At 45.5% G+C, this 20,609-nt stretch overlaps 2 protein-coding genes across 8 annotated transcripts in view; one reads left to right on the top strand and one right to left on the bottom strand.

The window, feature by feature from the left end:
• Window positions 1-370, bottom strand: part of SPRYD3 (SPRY domain containing 3) — a 45,352-nt gene extending 44,982 nt beyond the window's left edge. For 4 of the 7 annotated variants that reach the window (XM_044443347.1, XM_044443346.1, XM_044443348.1 and 1 more), the window contains exon 1: window positions 245-370. Coding sequence is in view for 2 of the 7 variants with exons in the window: in XM_044443352.1 (XP_044299287.1) it covers window positions 245-271 (27 nt within the window). In the remaining 5 variants the exon portion in view is untranslated. The remainder of the gene's footprint in view (window positions 1-244) is intronic. The other 3 variants (XM_044443350.1, XM_044443352.1, XM_044443345.1) reach the window with 3 other exon arrangements.
• Window positions 371-12,008: 11,638 nt separating this feature from the next.
• The window catches only part of IGFBP6 (insulin like growth factor binding protein 6), an 18,143-nt gene continuing 9,542 nt past the window's right edge, over window positions 12,009-20,609 (top strand). The window contains exon 1 of the mRNA XM_044443126.1: window positions 12,009-12,378. Coding sequence (XP_044299061.1) covers window positions 12,009-12,378 — 370 coding nt within the window. The remainder of the gene's footprint in view (window positions 12,379-20,609) is intronic.

Below are 20,609 nucleotides of genomic sequence, written 5' to 3'. Positions count from 1 at the left end.
CACTAAACATGGCCCCAGGTCAAGAGAACGCAAATTCCACCCTTTTATTTCCTGCTCGCCATATTAGGGAAAAAAAAGTAACTTCCTCACCCATCCGGCATTTCAAATCCAGAGCAACTCTCCTCACCCTCAACCTTAAAGGGCAGCCCCTCACTCGCCACCCTTCCAGTCCACAACTAGTTGCCATAGCCCAGCCCAGGAATCCCCTCCCCCACAAGCGCCCCAGCCCCAAATCAGTTCTTACCCTGAGAGGCCCTCGCTCTCCCTCCATGGGCCCCGCCCCTGCCCAGCCTCGTTCTCCTCCTGCCCCTAATCTAATCTAGTTCCTCGTCGGCTCGCTCTCCTGCCAACCAGTTCACATCCGGGCTCCGCGGCCTCGGCCCCGCCCTCCCACCTCTGGCCTGCGCTCCGCCGATTCCGCTGAAGCATGTCGCAAAGCGCTGTAGCCGCGACGAGCCAATCGTAGGGCGCTGGGCGTGGTCTCTCGCTCACCCTTGGTCGCGGGGGAAGGCAGTCTTGAATGAAGACACGTTGCTCTCAAGCTATGAATGGGAAGGTGTGTGTGACGCCGTTCTTCCAGGCGGAGGCTTCCGAAGGTTAAGTTAGCGATTGTGATATAAGCAGGGAAGGGATGCAATGTAGCGGACAGAGACTGCTGCATTTCAAAGGCGAGGGGACACTATGAAGATGGGTGAGAGCTGGTTAGATTCAGCCTGGAATTGTTACTAAAAACCACCCGTATTCAAGGTGGATGCCCCCAGATGTCTTATGCCGGCTGGAGCATGCTGGGAATTGAAGTCCAAGGCCGCAGAAATGTATCCCAAATCTCTGTTCCTCTTGTTTGATAGGTACAAAGCCCAAACCATCTGGTGGGCACCAGCTTGAGGAAACCATCTGGCCACAGTTACTTGGGTATTGTGTCTATAAAAATATTTCTGTGTTTTCACAGAAGTCACTAGTCTACTGCAGCAAAAACAGTTGTGTGACACCTTAAAGATTAACATAGTTATTCTTACATAAGCTTTTATGCGTGTATTTAACTGCATAACTTCTGTATCTATGTGAAAGGTCTACAATCTATATTTGTACTTTGACATTTCCTGCATAATCTATTTCTGACAGATCAATAAAAGCTGCATAGGGGTATTTAGAAAAATAGTAGATCTCAAAAGGGAGGCTACCCCATAGCAAACTTGGGAGCTGTCATCGGTAGTGTCTGATGTGTTTTTCATGTAGAAAGGGCAAATAAGGCTGCCCACCTATGGGTGTTTAGACTTTTTTAAAAGTCCTGCAATTCCCAGCATTCCCTGGTGGCACTGGCCAGGGAATGCTAGGTAGTGTAGGACATTTTTCCCGTCTAAACAGGCATAGGATTGTGCCTTAATCACTGATGCCCCGATAACAGATAAATCTCTAATAATTTTTTTTCACTTGCCCCCCCTCTCCAGTTTTTTGCCACCGACTCCACATCTTGTTTAAGATAGGCATTGTTGCACCCTCTGTGGCAAGCACAGAAGCTCATTCAAATCATTGTCTGCCCTTCCAATATCCACATAATTTAGAAATGATGTACGTTCCATTGCTGGCACTGCAGAGAGCCTCAAGCAACTTGCGTCCCGCTGCAGTGAGGCTTCCATGCCAACTGCTACAGAGCAAAGCAATTTTCACAACTCTGCATTGGGAAGAGTCGGGAGCAAGCAACTGCTTGATGGCTGCAGCAGCTGTGCAATTCTAAGAGTCAAGTATTGCCCCAGGATTCTGAGCATGCAAGTCCTGGAAACAGAGCTCTGTTCTGATTGCTGATCCTAGAAGCTGCAGCACAGAAAAGGAGGGCAAGGAAGCTCTGACCATCAACAGAAATGCAGATGACTTGCCTCCTGGCTGCTCACTCACGAGGAAATTTCAATCTGTTCTGCTCTCTCTCCATCAACTGAGTGGGCATTCGCTGCTGCATTGTGTTGAGGATGCCTCCCTTTTGCTATTTGACATGGAAATCATTCCGTGTTAGGAATTTTATGTCAGGACTGTCCCCTTCCAAGAGGCAAATGCCTCATAGGACAGATTTTGGGTGCCATTAAAAGGAAAAATAAATGGCAATATTTATAGAGAAGGCAGATCTGTGTTCAGCAATGCGCATGTGTTTAGGCTACAATCCTAAGCATGTTTAATAGAGAGCAAGGCCCACTGGACACATGAAATTTACTTGTAAATGAAGACGCCTAAGATAGTGCTAGCTTACTCATCTCTTTATGCTGAGGAGATGGGCACCATTGAATTTTCTGCCTTCAGTGTCAACAAATGTTTGGGGTCACTTCCACAGGGTTTTGATGGTATGCCCCCAAGTTAAGTAAGCTGACATTCCCCTAAAATGCAGAAGCATGTCCTTTTTATCTTTGCAGCTCAATCCTATGGCTGCTTGAGCAGGAAGAGGGTATCTCTGGCTCATGAGCTGAATATGACCCATGGATGCTTCCCCTCCAGTCCACCACATTTCTTCCCCAGGCCTTACCCTTTTGTCTGCCCCAGCACCAAGAGAGGGGGGAAAGGGTATTTCTGAACTGTTCTAAATCCAAGATAAGCTCTTCTCCTTACACAAATCAGCTGAAGAAGTGGAGCTGGGAAGTGTGTGTGTGTGTGCACACGCATACACCAGCATTGGCCCCATGCCCTGCTGGCATGAGACATCCCAGCCTGGGGTTCATTTAGCCCAAAATAGTTCTTCATCTCCAGCCTGTGGGAGGAATAACTCTGCTGATATGTATCACCCCTTCTAAAAATGTGGATAGACTGCACACCATTACAAAAGCTTCTGGAGCATGGGAGCTGCAACCTTTTTAAAAACTGATAAAAACGTAACCTTACAGCAATGCTTTCAATAAATAAATAGACTTCTCCCTACAGAAGGATGTTTCAACTTGCCTATGGTGGGAGGAGAACAGATGGAGCAGGATACCCTTCTCAAGGGTAGTAAGTTATGGCTGCTTGCTGTTATAATCACTCTTTCCTTTCCGTCAGAAGAGAAAAATATTCCAGGCATGCAGAGCGTTCTTTTTATTTTATTTATTTATTTATTTAAAACATTTCTATGCCGCCCCATTCACCAAAGCCTTGGGGCGGCTCACAACATAAAATTAAAATATAATACATTCAAATGTACAACAAATTAACGATATAAAATAAGTCGCCCTGGCCAGATAAAATAAACAAATAATATTAACAATTAAAATGACATTTAAATAAAAAGGTCTTCGCCTGGCGCCAAAAAACTAATGACGACGGCGCCAGGCGGACCTCTCTGGGGAGCGCATTCCATAGATTGGGCGCCACCGCAGAGAAAGCCCTCCTCCGGGTACTCACCCTCCTAATTTCCTTCACGGAGGGTTCCCGGAGAAGGGCCTCTCCCGCAGATCTCAAGGGGCGGGCAGGCATATATGGATGTAAGCGCTCCTTCAGGTAACCAGGACCCAAGCCATTTAGGGCTTTATAGGTCATCACCAACACCTTGAATTGGGCCCAGACTTCAATGGGAAGCCAGTGAAGCTGACAGAGGACTGGAGTCATGTGAACATAACGCCCAGTCCCCGTCAGCAACCTGGCAGCTCTATTTTGAACCAACTGAAGTATCCGGACCATCTTCAAGGGAAGCCCCACGTAGAGCGCGTTACAGAAGTCAAGGCGGGAAGTCACCAGTGCGTGTGTCACTGTCGCCAGGCAGTCGTACTCCAGGTAGGGGGTGCAAACATTATCGCAATGAAGGGAACAGAAAGGAACGGTTTCCTTCCCATTCTTCTGTTCACCTGAGCACATGTTCACGCCCCCCCTTTTGAACCCTGCTCCCGGCCGCTTGTTCCCTCCTCCTTTCCCCTAATTGGCTAATAGGGTACTGAGAGTTACATTCTTTCCGCCCGCCTACTCTGTGCTGCCCCAACACCAGGCCTTCTTCCCAGTCCAGCCCTGCCCCTGGTGGGCTACAATAGGCTCATTTTGTTCTGCCCAGCTTGTCAATAAACTATCAGGAAGTATTTGGCCCTCCTGCCTATACCCATACCTTGTGCTATCTGATTTTGGCCCCTCCCCTCCTTTGGACTAAGTAATTTTCTTTGTTACCTTTTTAAATCTCTACTCCCTTATTTCAAATCATCCTTTCACACCTATCAATGCCATAACTGTGAAAGCTCCAACTGGTCCTAACTTATCAGAAGAGAGGGGTCTTTAGTTAAAATTAGGGAATGTAACGCATTGGTTATTTGTATGCTTTGCATTCTGAAAGATCCAGGCTTGATCCCTCATATCACCAGCTTAAAGGATATCAGGGAGCCAAGCTTGGAAAGACATGCTTCTCAAAGAGCCACTGCTCAACATGGTGGCCTGCATTTGGCCAGACATATCAACACGGTTACATGGGTTTAAATGGGAAGCATCGGCAACAATGTACCATGAATACCTATGGGCTGGGCAGCTGCAGCAGCAAAAGATGAGCCCTCTAGGAAAAGAAACTGCATTTTGGCAAGATGCACAATCCATGCAATTAAAGAACAGACGTTTTGTGGTGTCCTTGCAAGGAACCAAATGAACTTTTCCTGTACTCACAGAGCAATGGTTTGAGTGTAATAATTGGCAATCATTAAATAAAACTCCAATCAATAACCGCTTCAGTGTTCATTAACTGCACCACCTCCAGTTGCCCACTGGGAGGGTCAAGACAAGCAGAGATGGAAATTAAGCTCTGTAAAAATATAGCTTGGCAGTTGGAGTCAACAGCGCATACATTGAATGGCTATTTTGACTGTGCTATTACTGGCAATGCAAAGTCCCTTGGCCTCAGCCAGGTAATCTGCTCATTACCTCCCAGGGCACTTATGATTTGGTGGGAGAGCCAGGAGCCGCCCTGAATGGAGGAGAGATCAGTTCCCAGCTGTAATGAACATCATCATAGATAAACTTGGGAAATCAGTCCCTTCTTTATGCTATTTTATGGTAGGGGGAAGGTGTGTTGCAACATCTCACACCTAGAAGGATCCAGCAGCCTCAGGTAAAAGGATCCCTAGAACCTGGGACATGTGGTCCAATTCAACACTCTCAACTCATATTTAGGCAAGTCCTTACCACAATCACAATGTTATCAATCATCCTTAGGCAAGTGGTCCTTAAATACTTTGAAGCTGAGCTCTGTTTCTGAACATATTGTAGTTCCTGCAGTCCCACATGAGGGAAGGTACTTAGTACCCAAAGCCAGTCAAGTTGGCAGCTGAAGCAAGAGTTCTTGCAAGTGCCTTGTTCCCTTCCTAGAGGCAAAAATGCAGTAATTATGATTGCAAGTCGAAGTAAAACTGTTGAATCCACACTACTTTGGTTCAGAGTGGGACAACTTTTTTGTGATGTGGGTCATATTTGTTAATCTGTCAGAGGTCACAAGCCAAAGATAGGCAAGACTGAAGCCAAATTTTATTTATGTGTTGAATAGCATTTAATAATTAATGTCAATACTGTCCAATCACTGAAGCTCTATGGGTGGTGAACAGCAGTAATAAATATAACACAGAATAAAACAGCAACAAAACATCATAAAATTACATTAAAATTTTTAAAACACATTTTTGCAGCTAAACAGCTTAGATACATTAAGTCCAAGTGAAAAACAGCTGGCAATATCTTCTTCACCAGTTTGTGCTATTTTGAGATGCTAAATGCCGCAGCAAAAAGTGTGGTCTTAAACCAGTGACTAAAAGATAGTAAAGTTGGCACCAGGTCAGCCTCAGTGAGGTGATTCCATGATTTAAGGGCTACCGCAGAGAAGGCCCTACTCTTTGTTGCCACCAGGTGAACCTCTGTTGGAGGTGGCATGCTCAGGAAGGTCTCAGATGCTGACCATGCTGAACAATGGTTGGAAGAGGTGCTTTGTCAGCTATTGTGGGCCTAAGCTGCATTTGGCTTGGAGCCAGCCCTTCTCTCCCTCTCCAGTTGACAGGTTGCTGTAAGAGGAACAGCCTTGCCAGAGTTTTGAACTGGCCTCTTGCAGAGGGCTCCCCACCACCCTATCCTCCTCTCCCTCTATGCTTCTCTTGCTGGAAATTAGGACAAGAGGCACATGAAATGAGACTGAAGGCCACAGGTTGCTCACTCTTGGCTTAACAGCATATGCTTACACATTCACTCATGTGGCAGAAAGTACAGCTATGTTGAGGTGCTTGCCCCCTATGGTATGTAAGCCAGGACAGGGGATCCCGTAGCCTTCCAGATGTTCAACTACACTCTTTTCATCCCCCATCATGGACCAGGGCAGCTGGGGCAGATGCATCCAGGCAGCCACAGGTTTCCTAGCCTTGATGCAAAATTTATGTCGGCTTCCTAGAAGTGACATTCCACTTGCAACAAACGCACCCTTCCCACATGCCTCGTTTCCTTGCCAAATCACCACTCTGTTTTGCCTCTGGAATGGCAAATTTGGCTGCAATTTTGTCACATTGTTTGTGGGTTCTTTAAACAGTGCTGTAATCCTCCAGTTTCATTTCTGTCCAATGAGCACTTCCAGCAATTTTTTTGAGAGTGGAAAAGTCAAAGAAGTTGCCTTTTCCACTTGTGTATTTGCATCTATTTACTTATTTCTCAGACTGTTTTTACATTGGCATTATACTTATGAATTGGGAACAGCTTAAGAGAGTTTAGGTTATTAAAGGCACAATCCTATTGATGTTGAGGCAGAAGAAAGATGTACATCTCCCAGCCCTTCTCAGCCAGTCATTGTAAGACTTTTTCTCTGCACTGGGAACTGCAGTACTTTTTTCTCTCTCAACATACATAGGCATATGTTCTAAAGAAAGCAAATAATGTTCCAACTATCCTCAACAGGAAGCAATAAGACAGGCTACACCCACAAACAACGAGCATTTAACTGAAGACATGTTAAGGCTATTAACATGCTCAATAGAGGTTCTTCTGCGTACCCAAAGACACACAGCACTGAATTGCATTTTATTACAAAATGTGCCAGAAATCAAGCCTAAGACAAAATTGGAATATGGCAGGCTGACTGTGATGAATTCTCTGAAGTGAGTGAACAAAAGACAGCAACTCCAGAGAAAAGGCTACATACTGCAACAAGCCATGCTGGAAGAAGACTGGAGGTGGGGCATGGGGCGCGGGAGACTCTGTTTCCCCCCACTCCATTAAAGTTTGCCAACTTTTGATTTCAAGCCCCCGGGTATATGGCCGGGGCCAGGAATAGGGTTGGGAATGGAGTCTGATGTGTTTCAGTGGCAGTGTTGCTCATAGGAAAAGCTTTCTGCTTGCGCCTGTCACTGGCATTAGCAAATGCAGTGACGAGCACGCTTGTTTGCTTACTTGGAGTATTTATGCCCTGCGTACATGCCAAAGTTCTTGAGGCAGCTAGCACGGATCATGGACATGAACAACAGATAAAATAGTGCATTAGGGATGATCTGGTGAAGAGATCAACCGGAGAGAGGGAGGCAGGGAGGGTGAGGAGCCTTCAAGGGCTGCACAAGGCTATCAACCCTCAACTAACCTGTGGGAAGTATTGCAGAAGAGAGAGGAAGGCAATCACACTGAACTCCTTTTCCATCTGGACCCTCTCTGACCCCAAGGCCATGTCTGCCAAGTCTCTTCAGGGAAGGTCCTGATTATTGCAGACTTCTTAAAAAAGTTATTAATGTTAAGCTACTTTTAGGTCACCTTGGTTAGGATTTGTATCCTGGAGGGTAAGGAATCCCCATTCTTTAGACACTCAAATACTCTTCTGTCAACTAGCTCAGAGGTGTTACCTTGTGTGGTTGGCAACATACACACATGCACCTTCTCCCATAAGCCAAGCCTAATGTTTTACCTCTTTTCCTGAAGTATCGATGTCCCTTAGCACCAGCTACTGTTCTAAGTCAGCAGAATTGCAACAGGGCCTACTTCCTTCTCTCTTGCCAGTATTCCCTTTCTGTGCTTTCCCTGAGAGTTTTTCTCCTGCACCTGGCTATGCTGCCAGTTCCAGCCAAGTTTGACCTACAATGCCAGAGAGCCATTCTTGAAAATTACATGTTGTCTGCCTGCTCCATTTCTGCAGGTCAGAGAGCATTCCTCTAGGCTCCCAAGAGATGCATCTCTTTCACAGCGCAAGGGTGATCTAAGTGCCAAAAGTCGAAAGCACAGATTCCTCTGGAATCACGCCTATGTGAGTGCAAAAAGGCTTCTGCAAAGATCTTGCTATAAGGCTATAAAAGGGCATGTGGACTGGAGTGTTTTTGTTGATCTGTTCTGTAACGTGCAGCTGAACAGGAGTTGGAGAGGAATGAAAGAGAGAAGGGTTCACATATATCAGTGTGGACTTATTCAGAGATAAGCCTCATACAGCCTCACTAGGGAGACCACTTTCAAAGGGAGGCTTCTACACCTAGAAAAGTTGTTAAGAGAAAATGATGGCAACTATGGCCCTTCCCAGTTTGTGTGTACTTTGTCAAAATTCTCTCTTCCACACAATGATGAATGCATGTTTAGGCAGAATCGTATGCATGTTTAGAAGAAAAAAAATACTGTATCTCCCAGCCAGTTGCAAGCCTATGCTAGGAAAAAGTCCTGCATTGTAAAGGTACCAGCTTAAGGCTTGCAGTCCCTTTTAAGAACTGCCCCCTTGCCAGGTCTACAGCAGTTAGCAGGTGATCATGTTTACCTCCAGTCAGTTCACCTGCTGACTCCAAATACACAGGAGCCAACCAGGCTATCCCCACACCTCTCCTAATTAGTTGCCAATCCCATACCAGACCCATGTCTCTCATGGGATCCCATTTCTCCTGCAGTTATGCATTAGAACTGCCAGCGCTTTGCAACACCCAGCTGTGCAGACATGAGCATGCCATCATGTTAATCTCTGTACTTGCAAAGCTTTACCCAAGCTGGTATCTGCCATCAAGCTGTTGCTAAAGGCACAGAAGTCAGCCAGGTGATGTCTTTTTCTGGGTTACTTGACAATTTTCATTGGTGATAGCTCATGCTCCCCATCACAGGGATGAATTCAGGTTGCAAAATGCAGAAACAGGAAGTACACCCAACAGAAGTTCATCAGGAACTCCAAAGGTAAGTGAAATGCTTGAAAGCTTCCAAGAGACACTGTGCCACTGAATACGATATGCTGGAGACAAACAAGGGAGGATCTGATGTTTTCTAGGAAGGCTTTCAGGAGGTTCTGCCAGACCACTGTGAAAGAGGGGGCTGAATTAGATGGACCTTTACTCTGATCTAGTAGGCCTGGTTTTCTCATACACTATGAGATCTAGACCAAATTGCTCTGACCATACAGGTTGCTCTCATCACAGGGCAGACCTGTCTGAACTCCAGCCAATGCTCAAGCCTGCCAAGGAGTCACATGAGTTTTAAAAGCAGCTTTTCAAAAATAACAGAAGTGATGGATTCTTTCTTTCTTAATAAAAAAAACTGGCCGAAGAGGGAAATAGCTGGGCAATTGGATTACACAACAGAGAAGGACTGGAAACTTGAACTATTCCAAGCATTCTGTCTGGATCCAAACGGAATAAAGTTTGGGGAGAGAAGATCCCATCTTCAAGTCCCAAGGAGCAGGAGGGAAAAACAAAAGGACCCTGGCCAGGAAATTGTTGGCTCATTGTGAGCTTTTGTTTATAAATGAAACAGTTTCAAAATGATTTCCAGAAAATTAGATTAACTGAACTGGAAGGGACTTGGGGACTAGTTGCTAATGCTCAGCTTGATCTACTTCACAGGGTTGTTGTACTGGTAAAACAGGAATGTATTTTTTGGAGGAATAACTAGATGTTTAACTAGTGAAATGTGTGGTCCAAACCAATGTGGGGCAACTCAGAAATAGGGCCCACTAAGTAGAGATCGAAAAGTAGAGTTCGAAAGCATACAAATGCAAGTAGATAAAAAGGTACCACTTTGGTGGGCAGGTAACAGCATTCCGTGCACTTTGGTGTTTAGTCATGCCAGCCACATGACCACGGAGACTGTCTGCGGATAAACGCTGACTCCCTCGGCTAGGAAACGGAGATGAGCACCGCCCCCTAGAGTCAGGCATGACTGGACTTAATGTCAAGGGGAAACCTTTACCTTTAAGTAGAGATCATGCCCATGTCTTTTGATACTTACCTGGAAAGAAGATCCATTGGGCTGTACAGACATTTCAATCTTGTGCATGCTTACCTGGGAGAAAGCCACTTGGGCTTACTTCTGAGCAGACATACAAAGACTGGGTTGTAAGTAAGTTAGTTCACAATTCAAATTCGCAAAGAACTTACTGTGCATTCAAGGGGGAATCATGCTGTTCTGTTGATTCTACTACTTCCATCAAGCAGATGGAAAACTGTTTGATGATGCATGGAAACTTAAAAGCAAGAAGTGAAGGAAGGAGCACCAGAGGAAGGGCTGAAGGGTAGAAGTTAAGCTGTGGGATAAATATCCTTTTAAAAACTGGTCCTGCAGCTCAGCTACCTGTGCCCCCATCACTTTTTCTATGGCTGAAAATTTCAGGCTGCTGTAAGAACAGGCATATTAAAGATGGATGGGAACAGAGGAAAAGAACATGGAACAAGGGGAAAGGTTAAAGAACTTGTTAAAACCTTATGCTTCAATTTTGTGGTTCAATGCCCAATGTTATCTAATTACCAACTTGCAGCATTCACATATTAGAAGTGTCAGCAATTTATTCCCACTAACTGGTGCTCAAAACCACAAATGAACATATAGTGCATAGAATACGGTTCTTGTCTCTCTTTCCCTCCCCCCTGGACATTTAATAGTTTTGTGATAGGTCAAAATCCAACAGGTGAAACATTCCTGATCACTGCATCCTGTATTCAGGGAAATATGCTGGTCATTCAGTTGTTTGAGGTTCAGATGAAGTCTTGCTGACCTTAGTAACATCATTCTGTACTAACATAATTTGATTCTTGCAGTTTCAGGGAATCTTCAAGTTGTAAAAATGGCTTCTAGTGCATTTCTGACCACTTTGTGTGTTAAGACACAAGAACTCTTAAAAGAAGCTGACAATCTGATAAAGCTGGTATTTTCCAGGTCTGATCGCTAGACTTGAATCTAAGAGATCTCCTTTATCCAATAACTCTATCAGCTTCGGTCTTCCCCTGTAGAGAAGAACTGACTATAGTCTTATGCCAATTTACCTGGGAGTAAGCTTCACTGAACTCAATGGGTCTTACTTCTGAGCAAACATGAACATTCAGACTTCCAGCATTCTAGTTAAAAGAGATGTTCCAAAGGTAAAGGGTAAGTTCTGTGTTAGCTTAATTGATGACTTAATAGCAATTGTTTCTTAAATGGATTTGGGTCTCCAGTTGCCTTTCACTGCAGCACGATTCTTTGAAGTGAAACAGCTGGAGAATGTGTTGTCCTTTCCATTTGCACCTTTGGGATGCAATTGGAAAACGATCCCCCCCCCCCTCCACACACACACACAAATCTAAACGCCAGGACTCCTAATCAATCATCGATTGTAGACATATCTCAATAAAAGCCCACTGAACCTATTGGGATTTACTGCTGTTGTGTAAACATGCATTGGGTTGGGTTGTCAGTGGGATCTAGGGTCTGTATTCCATGCTAATCTAACTTAAGTCCCATTGGTTTCAGTGGGAATAGTCGAGGGAGAAGTAACCAAGAATACAGCCCTAGGAGAAGAACTTGGAAAGTTGTGGGGACAGTGGGACAGTGCGCAGAATGAGACTTGTTTCCAAATAAGTGCGCATTCTAGAGAACTGCAGCCTGAGGAGAGAGTAGAATTGATAATTATAACGGAGAGGAAAGGAGGGAAATGCCAGCCAATTCTTGGTAGCCCGCAGCCACACCCTGCCGGCTGGCGACCTTCCAGCCCGACCGGCTACACCTGGCGCGGAAGGAGGCCCGCGGTTCGCGGGCTGGGCGCTGCATTTAAGGCGCGCCGGGACTACAGCGCGGAGCTCCAAACGCTCAGTCCGCGGCACAGCGGCGGAAAGCCGGCTCGGCTTCGACGGTCCAACATGCTCCTGGCTTGCTGGTTGGGCACTGCGCTGCTGCTCTTGCCAGCCACGACGGCAGCCGCTGGCGCTGCGCTGCGGCTCGAGGGGGATCCCGTGAGCGCTGCCTGCTCTTCCCCGGGCGGCTGCGACTCCCCCGAGAGCGACCGCAAGGCTCCCTGCAGCGGCGACGACGAAAAGGACTGCGTGGCCCGCGCGTCGGGCGAGCCATGCGGCGTCTACACGCCGGGCTGCGCCCCGGGCTTGCGCTGCGTCCCTCGGCCTGGCGAGCGCGCCCCGTTGCACGCTCTGCTGCGCGGGAAGGGGGTTTGCTCGGCAGGGGCAACCCTGAAGGGCGGCGGCAGAAACCAGACGGAGGCGGAACCTACGGCAGGTGAGTGGGCCGCGCCTTCCTAGAGCGAAGGCTTGTGAGCCCCCACGTGTGAACGTGAGACTCCAGGCGGTTCGAGGTGGGATAGCTGTCCCGGAGAGAAGAATCTCCACCGAGCTGTAGTAAGATTTGCAGCGGGAGTTACTTAATGGGGGGGGGGGGGGAATTGTGGAAAATCGTCGTGGCTGCTGCTTAAAATCAGGCTGGCTCAACCCTAAGCATATGTGGAGAGAAACCCCATTGATCTCCGCGGGTCTGACCTCTGAGCACACAGCTATAGGATTGGATCGCAAAACTGGTAAAACGGTCAGGGTTTTTCTTCCCACAATTAAAATGCGTGCTGCTTCTCTCTCCCCAGTCCCACAGCTTTATTTTTCCTTGCTTACACAGACAATAGGGACTTGACTCCAAATTAGCAACTGCAATAGACATGGAGTCGCGTGGGGTAGTAAAGATCTTGTGGATATGTTTTAAAAGTTATTTAGGCAGAGCCATAACAAAACCAGCAGAGTCTTTTGGCACCTTAAGTGCTAACATTTTTTTTTTTTTTTTTTTTTGGCATGAGCTTTCATGGGCTATAACCCACTTGAGCAGATTTCACACTCTGTGCCTTTTGAGTTTGAAAAGGCGCTGATGTTTTCAGCTGATGTACAAGCATCCTAAGGACTAGAAGTTTCCTTAGCCTCCCTACTGCCCACTTGTCTTTATATTAATGCAGCCATTAAGCCCTGAAATTAGTGCATTATTAAGCAGGTTATTTATTTTTGAAACTGCATAGAGCTGTTGCCTTTTGTACAGAAGCTTTGTGCTGTAAATGCAGTTGGTACTTTAGTGGGGAATACTCACTAAGAGATCAGGATAGGTGGTGTCCATTATGAGTATGCCATACTGTCTGATTTCTCAAGAAGCATTTTTCAAAGCTGCTTGGACCCTGTTTCCTCACACTTTTTTTTTTTTTTACTGCCTTTCCTTGCCACCCCCCACTCCCTGCACAATTCATTGGGTTTCTAAAATCTTGCGCAGGTGAGTGCAGCAAGGTATTGCCTGTCACTGTGGGGACAGCTCCTGCCACCCAGGAAAGGAATATCTCCAGATCATGGAAGAGTTTCACTCATTCTATTTACATCATGCCCTTTTTCCTTCTTGCAAGTAGCTCGTATACATGATTATCCCCCTCCTTTCCATTTTATCTTCACAACAACCTTGTAAGGTAGGCTAGGCTGAGAATCTAAAGGAACGCTTGCGTCCATATATGCCTGCCCACCCTCTACGATCGGCAGCAGATGCCCTTCTCCGGGAACCCTCCGTGAAGGATATTAGGAGGGTGAGTACCTGGAGGAGGGCCTTTTCTGCGGTGGCGCCCCACCTATGGAATGTGCTCCTGGAGAGGTCCGCCTGGCACGTCATTATTTGCTTTTCAGCACCAGGCAAAGACCTTTTCATTTAAAAGTTATTAACTGTTAATTTATTATTATTGTATTTATAGATTTTAATAAATAGCCGAGATGGTACCAGTTTTTAAATTGATTGTATTTTATGTATGTTGTGAGCCGCCCCGAGGCTTTGTTGTGATGGGGCGGCATAGAAATGTTTTAAATAAACAGTGACAGGTCCAAAATCACCCAGTGAATTTCATGGCTGAATGGGAACTAGAACTTGGATCACCTGAGTCCCAGTGCAATACTCTAATCACTACACCACACTAACTGATGCACAAATATGCACCTGCCAGGAGTTTTACAGATGGTAGAGGATCCTCTTCTGCCCCTGGAATTCTACCATGTCACTAGTCACCAAGCTGTCTCAGATGCAGTGCCAAATCCTGGCTAGAGGAGGTGGCCATGAAATTCTTTCTTCTTACTTGGGACTTCACCTGCTCCTTCCCCCATATCCACTTCTCACAGGGGATGGACCCCTCCCTGTTTAAGAGACTGTGCTCTAAGAGGATCATAGACAGTGAACTGGTGGGAGGCTCCCATGAGTTGTTGTGGTTTTCCTGTATAGAATGCAAGTACTCACTAGTTTTTGTGGCAGAGAGGGGCAAGCTGGGAAGGGAGAGGTCTGGCTAGAATTCTGTAGTAGTAATTTCAGTGAAGTTTGGCTCTGGCAGCTTTTGCCTTGTCTCTCCCCCCCCCCCCCCCACTCTTTTAGGACAGATTTGGGATTAGAAATCATGTGCTGCTCTAAAGATGCTGTGCCTCTCAACTCTACAGTGCTAAGAGCATTGTTAAGTCTCGAGGGAGGAAAAGATGCATATATCTCTCTGCTGCCAGAACTAGCTCAGCACTGGAGTGCAACCTTAAAAACTTGTTTTGTTTCTCAACCCTTTGAACTTTTGCTTGTTTTCTTCCATTGCATGGAATGGGCTGCAGTCTGCAGACTGGATATTTGTGAGTGCAGTTAGCTTAGTTTGCTCTCCAGCAAGCTGAAAAGAAACTATATCCCAAGTAACAGGCACTATCAAGAATCCTTTGATAGATTTCATTGGTAAAAGTTGGGCTAATAAGAAAATTAACCTTATTGTTTAAAAAATGCATAATATGCCAAATAAAGGAACAATGAGTGAGTGAAAGAGCACTTAGATTCCTAGCCCTGCCTTTTCTTTTCCAAAATTATTTCTGTGGAGCTGGGCTGGACCTCTGTGCCAAATCTAGTTAGTAAATACCTGAGAGAGAGCATTCTCTGACTCCAGGCTCCATGCATTCAGTTAGGTGAGTAGCTGGAGCCTAAAATGGCAGTAGGCCTGCTCAGTTGACCAGAGAGGACAAAAGAACTTTCCTGGTTCTTTTCCCAATCTTAGGTGATTAGCAGCTGTTTTATACCAGGCTGGACAGAGCAGGGGCTGGAGCCCCAAATCTTTCCTTCAGTGGCCTGACTCCCTGAAAAGCTATGTGCACCTTTACCTTGCTGTCCATGGGTACTTGCTGAAGTATAAAGGTCCAGGGTCCTGCTGGTCTCTGTTGCAACTGACCTAGGTGACTTTTTGCCCACACATGCTTCACCTCCTGTTGTTCCTCAGATCTTGCTGCCTGAGGTTTTATTTTTGAAATCATATGCCTTCTTCTCCCACTTATAAATCTTTTGACAAATAGGGATGTCCTTAGGAAACTAGGTTTTTTAAAGACATACACACTGAGACTTCAAAGCACACGTGCATTTTTCAGTCCTGTGGGCCCAGGATCTTTTCAGTATGTTGCACTGCTTTTGGGGATGTGGAACCGCCTGTTAATTAACCTCACCTCATCTAAGGGCCATGCCAAAACTTTCCACTTTGCATTAGGAGGGTGCCTTTGAAAGTTTGGCTAGCAGGCAGTTTCCCTGTTTAGCCCTAGAACTAAAATAACACTCTGCTAGTGTAAGCTGCCTCTAGCACAATAGCAAAAGCATTTGTTGACCTGAGGCATTTCTCTACGAAAATGTTGTGCCATTGGTGTTGCGCTAGAGGTAGCTGATGCTGGCACAGTGTCATTTAGATCAGTCCTAGTACCAAATAGAACATTGCTCAGGGTTAGTTAGTGATGCGGATTTCCTGGGAAAACCTAAATTGAAAAATTAGGGCTATTTGCATAGGGGGTCCATTGCTTTTCCTGGTATCCTGGTGTAATCTAATTTCACTTGTTTCTTTTGCCAGTATCTAGTAAACAACAAAGCTAAAGTGTACCCTGTGTTAATTTCCTGTAATGATACACCAAATATTTGTCCTGAAATACTTGTGGGAGCAATTAGAGCACATGTAAGGTGTGATCTTATGCACATTCACACAGAAAAATGGCCTACAACTCTCAGCATGCCCCAGCCAGCTTTGCCATGAGTTGCAGGCCTTTACTCTGCCTAAACATGCCTAGGATTGTGCCCTTAATGCTTGAATGTTACATGTAGAACTTTTGTATTGCAATACTTGTAAAACTGTGAAGGCAAAGTGTGCTTTATGTTTATATGTAAAAGGTACTAAAATGGACATGCTAATACATTTTAGTAGCCTGACAAACTCTGCCGATAAGCACTGATCCACAGCTGTGAGCTTGCCTAGTTTGCCCTGTGCAGTATTTGCCACTGGCATGCATTCACAGTTATTTCTCCTGGAGAAAAGGAAAGCACTGGAACAGTTTTCATATCTCCTGTACATCTCTCCTTCCAACCCAGTTCTCGCTTTCTCCGGAGGGGAGCTTACCCAGTGCTAGGTGGCCTCCTGCCTGAGGAGCATTTTGGAGGTACAGACTGAGCTGATCAATGCAGATTTGAACCTCTCCTTTGCCTTCGAAGGCACAGATTGGGCTGGTTGTCAGCTATCCTGTTCTGTGCAGCATTCCCTTTTACAAGGTGACTTTCATTTTATTTTTCTGTGGGCTAGTGGCCCATAATAGGGGGAAATAGATTCTCTAAGCCTCTTTTATAGAGCTTGAAATTGGGTCTGATGTTGTGCACCATTATACCTCATTGCACCTGTGTCCATGGTAGCACACTTAGCTAGGTCTTAACTGTGCAGTTTCCGGTTCCTATCCCTGACTTCACAAGGTCCTTCAGTGCACTTTGTAGTCAAGCCACCTATCAAGAATTGGTTGGAGCCATGGTGAGATGGCTGAGCTGTTGCCTTTTGTGAGCCATCGAATGTGAACCACTGAACTGTTAAATGCATACCTCAAGCTATGCACCTGCTTGCCTGGCTGAAAAATACACAATTCTTTGCAGGTTCATTGCCTTCGAGCACCCCCTTCTAAGGAGCTTCAGGTCAGATGGGGCTGACAATACAGAGCAGCAACTTTGCAGCAGCCCAGGATGTTCCGGGTACTAGACGTAGGCTGAATCTGAGACTATTTCAAATATAATACAGAACTGTGCCCAGGACAATCCATATTATTTGTTTAAACTTTTTTATACACATTGAGAGCCAGTGTCACATAATAGGTCCGGGTTGAAGGCCCCACTTGACCATGAAATTCACCGGGTGACTTTGGGTCAGTTACTTACTCTCTGCCTAAACTACCTTACAGGGGGGTTGTTAAGAAAATAAAACAAAGTAGTGGAGGTTGACTATGTAAGCCTCTTTTGGGTTCCTTGAAAGAAGAAAAAGTGGAATTTAAATGTAATATAATATTAATACTCTGTTTTTTGAAGCAGTTTAAAAAATGTTCTATTTTATTTATATAAAGTGGACAGAAGCAGTAAAGGCAGGCCTGGGCAGAAGAAGCCTTTTAGAATAAAGGTCTTCAAATGCTGCCCAAAAATAGGGAACTGACCAGGCTTCCTTTGAGAGATAATCCTACCTTTGTAGCCTCATCATTGGGAAGGCCCTGCTTTTTAAAATCATTCTTGTATCACAATTATACCCTGCCTTTCTTCTTGCAAGGAATCCAGAGTGGCTTATAAGGTTAGGTGCCAGTCTTAGCTTAGGGTCAGTAGCAATCCTCAAGATAAAACTGACCCCAGCACATTTAAGGCTTTAACTGTAAAGGTGGTTACCAGGATTTCAACTTGAGCCTGGGAAACAAATTTGTAACCAGTGTGATTAAGATAGGTGTAATATCTGATAGCTGTGCTTTTACCATCATCTTGGCTACTGCATTTTTGTACCAAATGGTATTAGATGTAGAATTCACTGTCTTAACAACCAGTGCTCCTTTTTTTTATTTTTCAAGCAAGCTTTGCCCTTTAGGTTTGCTAAAACTGTGTGTATTCACCAAAATCGAACATCTAGCAATCAGGAACAACCCCTTCCACACACCTTCCTTTTAACACAGTTGAGGTATTGCTATTGCATGGTACTTAACAGAACACTATTTCCCATTAAAATGCTGTAGGACTCAACCCAGATGTGAAATGGACACAGCATTGCTGTGCCAACTTTTTAAATCAAGCAAAATCATCTGAACAGTTGTATGTTTTCACTTTTTGCTCATGTGCTTCTCTTGTATCCATGCATAAATGAAAATATAAAATGTTTAAAGATTAACTCAAGCAATGGATTATAAACCTACCGAGCGTGTGTGTGTGTGGGGGGGTGAAGCTGCCCCCCCCCACTTGCTTCCCTGGATAGTTGATCTGCATTATGCTTACCTTTCAAAGAGCTCTATTGATTGCAGGACCAGGAATGTAGATACTCAAAATGTGGGGTAAGCAATGTGGAAAGATGGTTGGCTAAGCCCCACATCAGAAACTGCCTCAGGGACTACTCTTCCAGGCCAGGCAAGTCAGTAGCCAGGTCCATGTGAAAAACTCACAATGTGGTTGCATTAAAAGTCAGGCAATGTGGAATGAATCCAGTTCTTAAAAATAAGAAAGGGTGGCAGAGAAGAGAGCAAATGTTGATTCTGGTGAAAACAACAAATGTGGAAGCGCTAAGGGCGGCTAAGGAACAGTTCTACTCCAGTGGGGTGTGTGAGAATGCTGTGAAATGATAGTTTTGTATAATATACAGGTTACAGACTTGAACTTGTTTTTGTGCAAGCATATGGACTGCCTTTCACGCAACTTGCGCCTGGGTTTCAGCAGGCAGAATGGAATTGCTCTCTCAGCAAGAGTGCTGGATCATTTTCAGCCCAAGGGTTGAAACATGCCATTTCATAGCCGCTTTTCAAGGGCAACAATTCCAGGATGGGCAGGGCCAAAGGCCCTAAAAATACCAGTACATTTTAGCTAAAGGTTCTTCCTGAAATAACTAAGCATGTTGACCCTTTAGCATGGGGGGGAGCCTACACAGTAACTAGGACCCAACACTAGGTGGTGAGAGCCAGGGCAGCTGTCAGAAAAACCTAGAAGGCTTGATGCGTCTCCCAAGGCGCTGGTTCTTCCTGCTTGTTGAACTGGTGGTTGCAGAACAGATTAAAGCACTTCTTGGGAATTTTGGTCAATGTCTCCCTCAAATAGCTTGCAAAATACATGCCCCCATAATCAAATCCAAAGGGCGGAAGGTATGTAGAAATTGTGGAAACATGCCAAATCCTCCTCTTTATGAAGAAAGTGGTGAGAGGGCTTCTTCTGTTGATTAGCTTACAAAGTCAGTTAGCTCTTGGTAATTAAGGAATTGAAGGCCATTTTCCTCTCCTTCCCACTCTGAAATATGCAAAGAAATTTTTATTCAGTTGTCCGGCCCAAGAACCAAATCTCAGTTGCTTACTAAGGACCCAGTCACAGGCTCCTTGGAACTTGAGGGCAAGTAGGCAGTTTTAGAAAGTGAAAGAGAAGCATCCCTCTTCTCTACCATAAGAGAAGAAAGTTGGCATTGAAAGTTGCTTTATCTGATACTAAGCTGTCCATCATAATACAGTTACAGCCAGACGAATGCTTTTTCTTGTTTGCTACAAATAGCACTTGTAAATCATGCTAAACATAGGCAGGAGGATGCTGTTGCACTCATGCCTGCTGGTGCATTTCCCACAGGGAGCTGGTTGGCCAATGTGATGGGGCACACACTTTGGAAAGAAGCCATGGCAGCTTCCCCACCTTGCCTGGTGCATGCCACTTACACACTACCTTGTTTCTGTAATTTGCCATGCATGCGTTACTGTGTCATCTGAACTTGATGAGGTATGGAAGTGGCTTCCAGACTATGCCACAACCAGTGGCTGCTTTGAGGGTTCCAGGTTTTCATGGCACAGATGAAGAATCAGTGCATGGCCAGGGCAGGGAAAAGAAGCTGCCATGGCTTCTTTCCCTTCCTTAATTGTGTGAACAGAAGCCTGGACTGGATGGACCCTTAGTCTGATCCAGCATGGCTCTTTTATTCTTATGTAAAGCCTGGTATTATGGTCCACTAAGAATGGCTATCTTTCAAGACCTTCCCATCTTCCTTCCTGTTCCCATAGTTTCAGCAGCTTCTATTGGTATCTCCTGTTGGCTGGGAATGATGGGAGTTGTAGTCTAGCACATTTGGAGAGCAATAACTCAGTGAAGGCTGTACTCATGGTACCTCACAGTCGGTCGCCTGATGTAAGCAACTCTGGTGCTACCTCAAGAGATTGTTTGGGAAATGGAGGCGAGGAAGTGATTGCCTGATCCAAGCTGCAGCTGCTCCTGAGCCTAATACACAGGGGCTTCCATGTACCTTCAGTCTCGGCCACCTGTAAGGTGCTGTGCACTGGCAGGTAGGGCTGTTCAGGCTTCCAGGACTGCAAGGGAGCCTGGGTTTGTAGTGGTAGGAGTGATCTATTGTAAGCCGTCCCAAGACATTCTGTAAGGGACAGGATAGAAAAGCTTTTAATAACTGTGTGTGTCTGGGGGATGGTTAAGATGGTTCA

The sequence above is a fragment of the Varanus komodoensis genome, unplaced genomic scaffold, assembly GCF_004798865.1.
Source record: "Varanus komodoensis strain SLA01 unplaced genomic scaffold, ASM479886v1 scaffold41, whole genome shotgun sequence".
NCBI lineage: Eukaryota > Metazoa > Chordata > Lepidosauria > Squamata > Varanidae > Varanus > Varanus komodoensis.
This window is presented reverse-complemented; position numbering and strand designations above follow the sequence as displayed.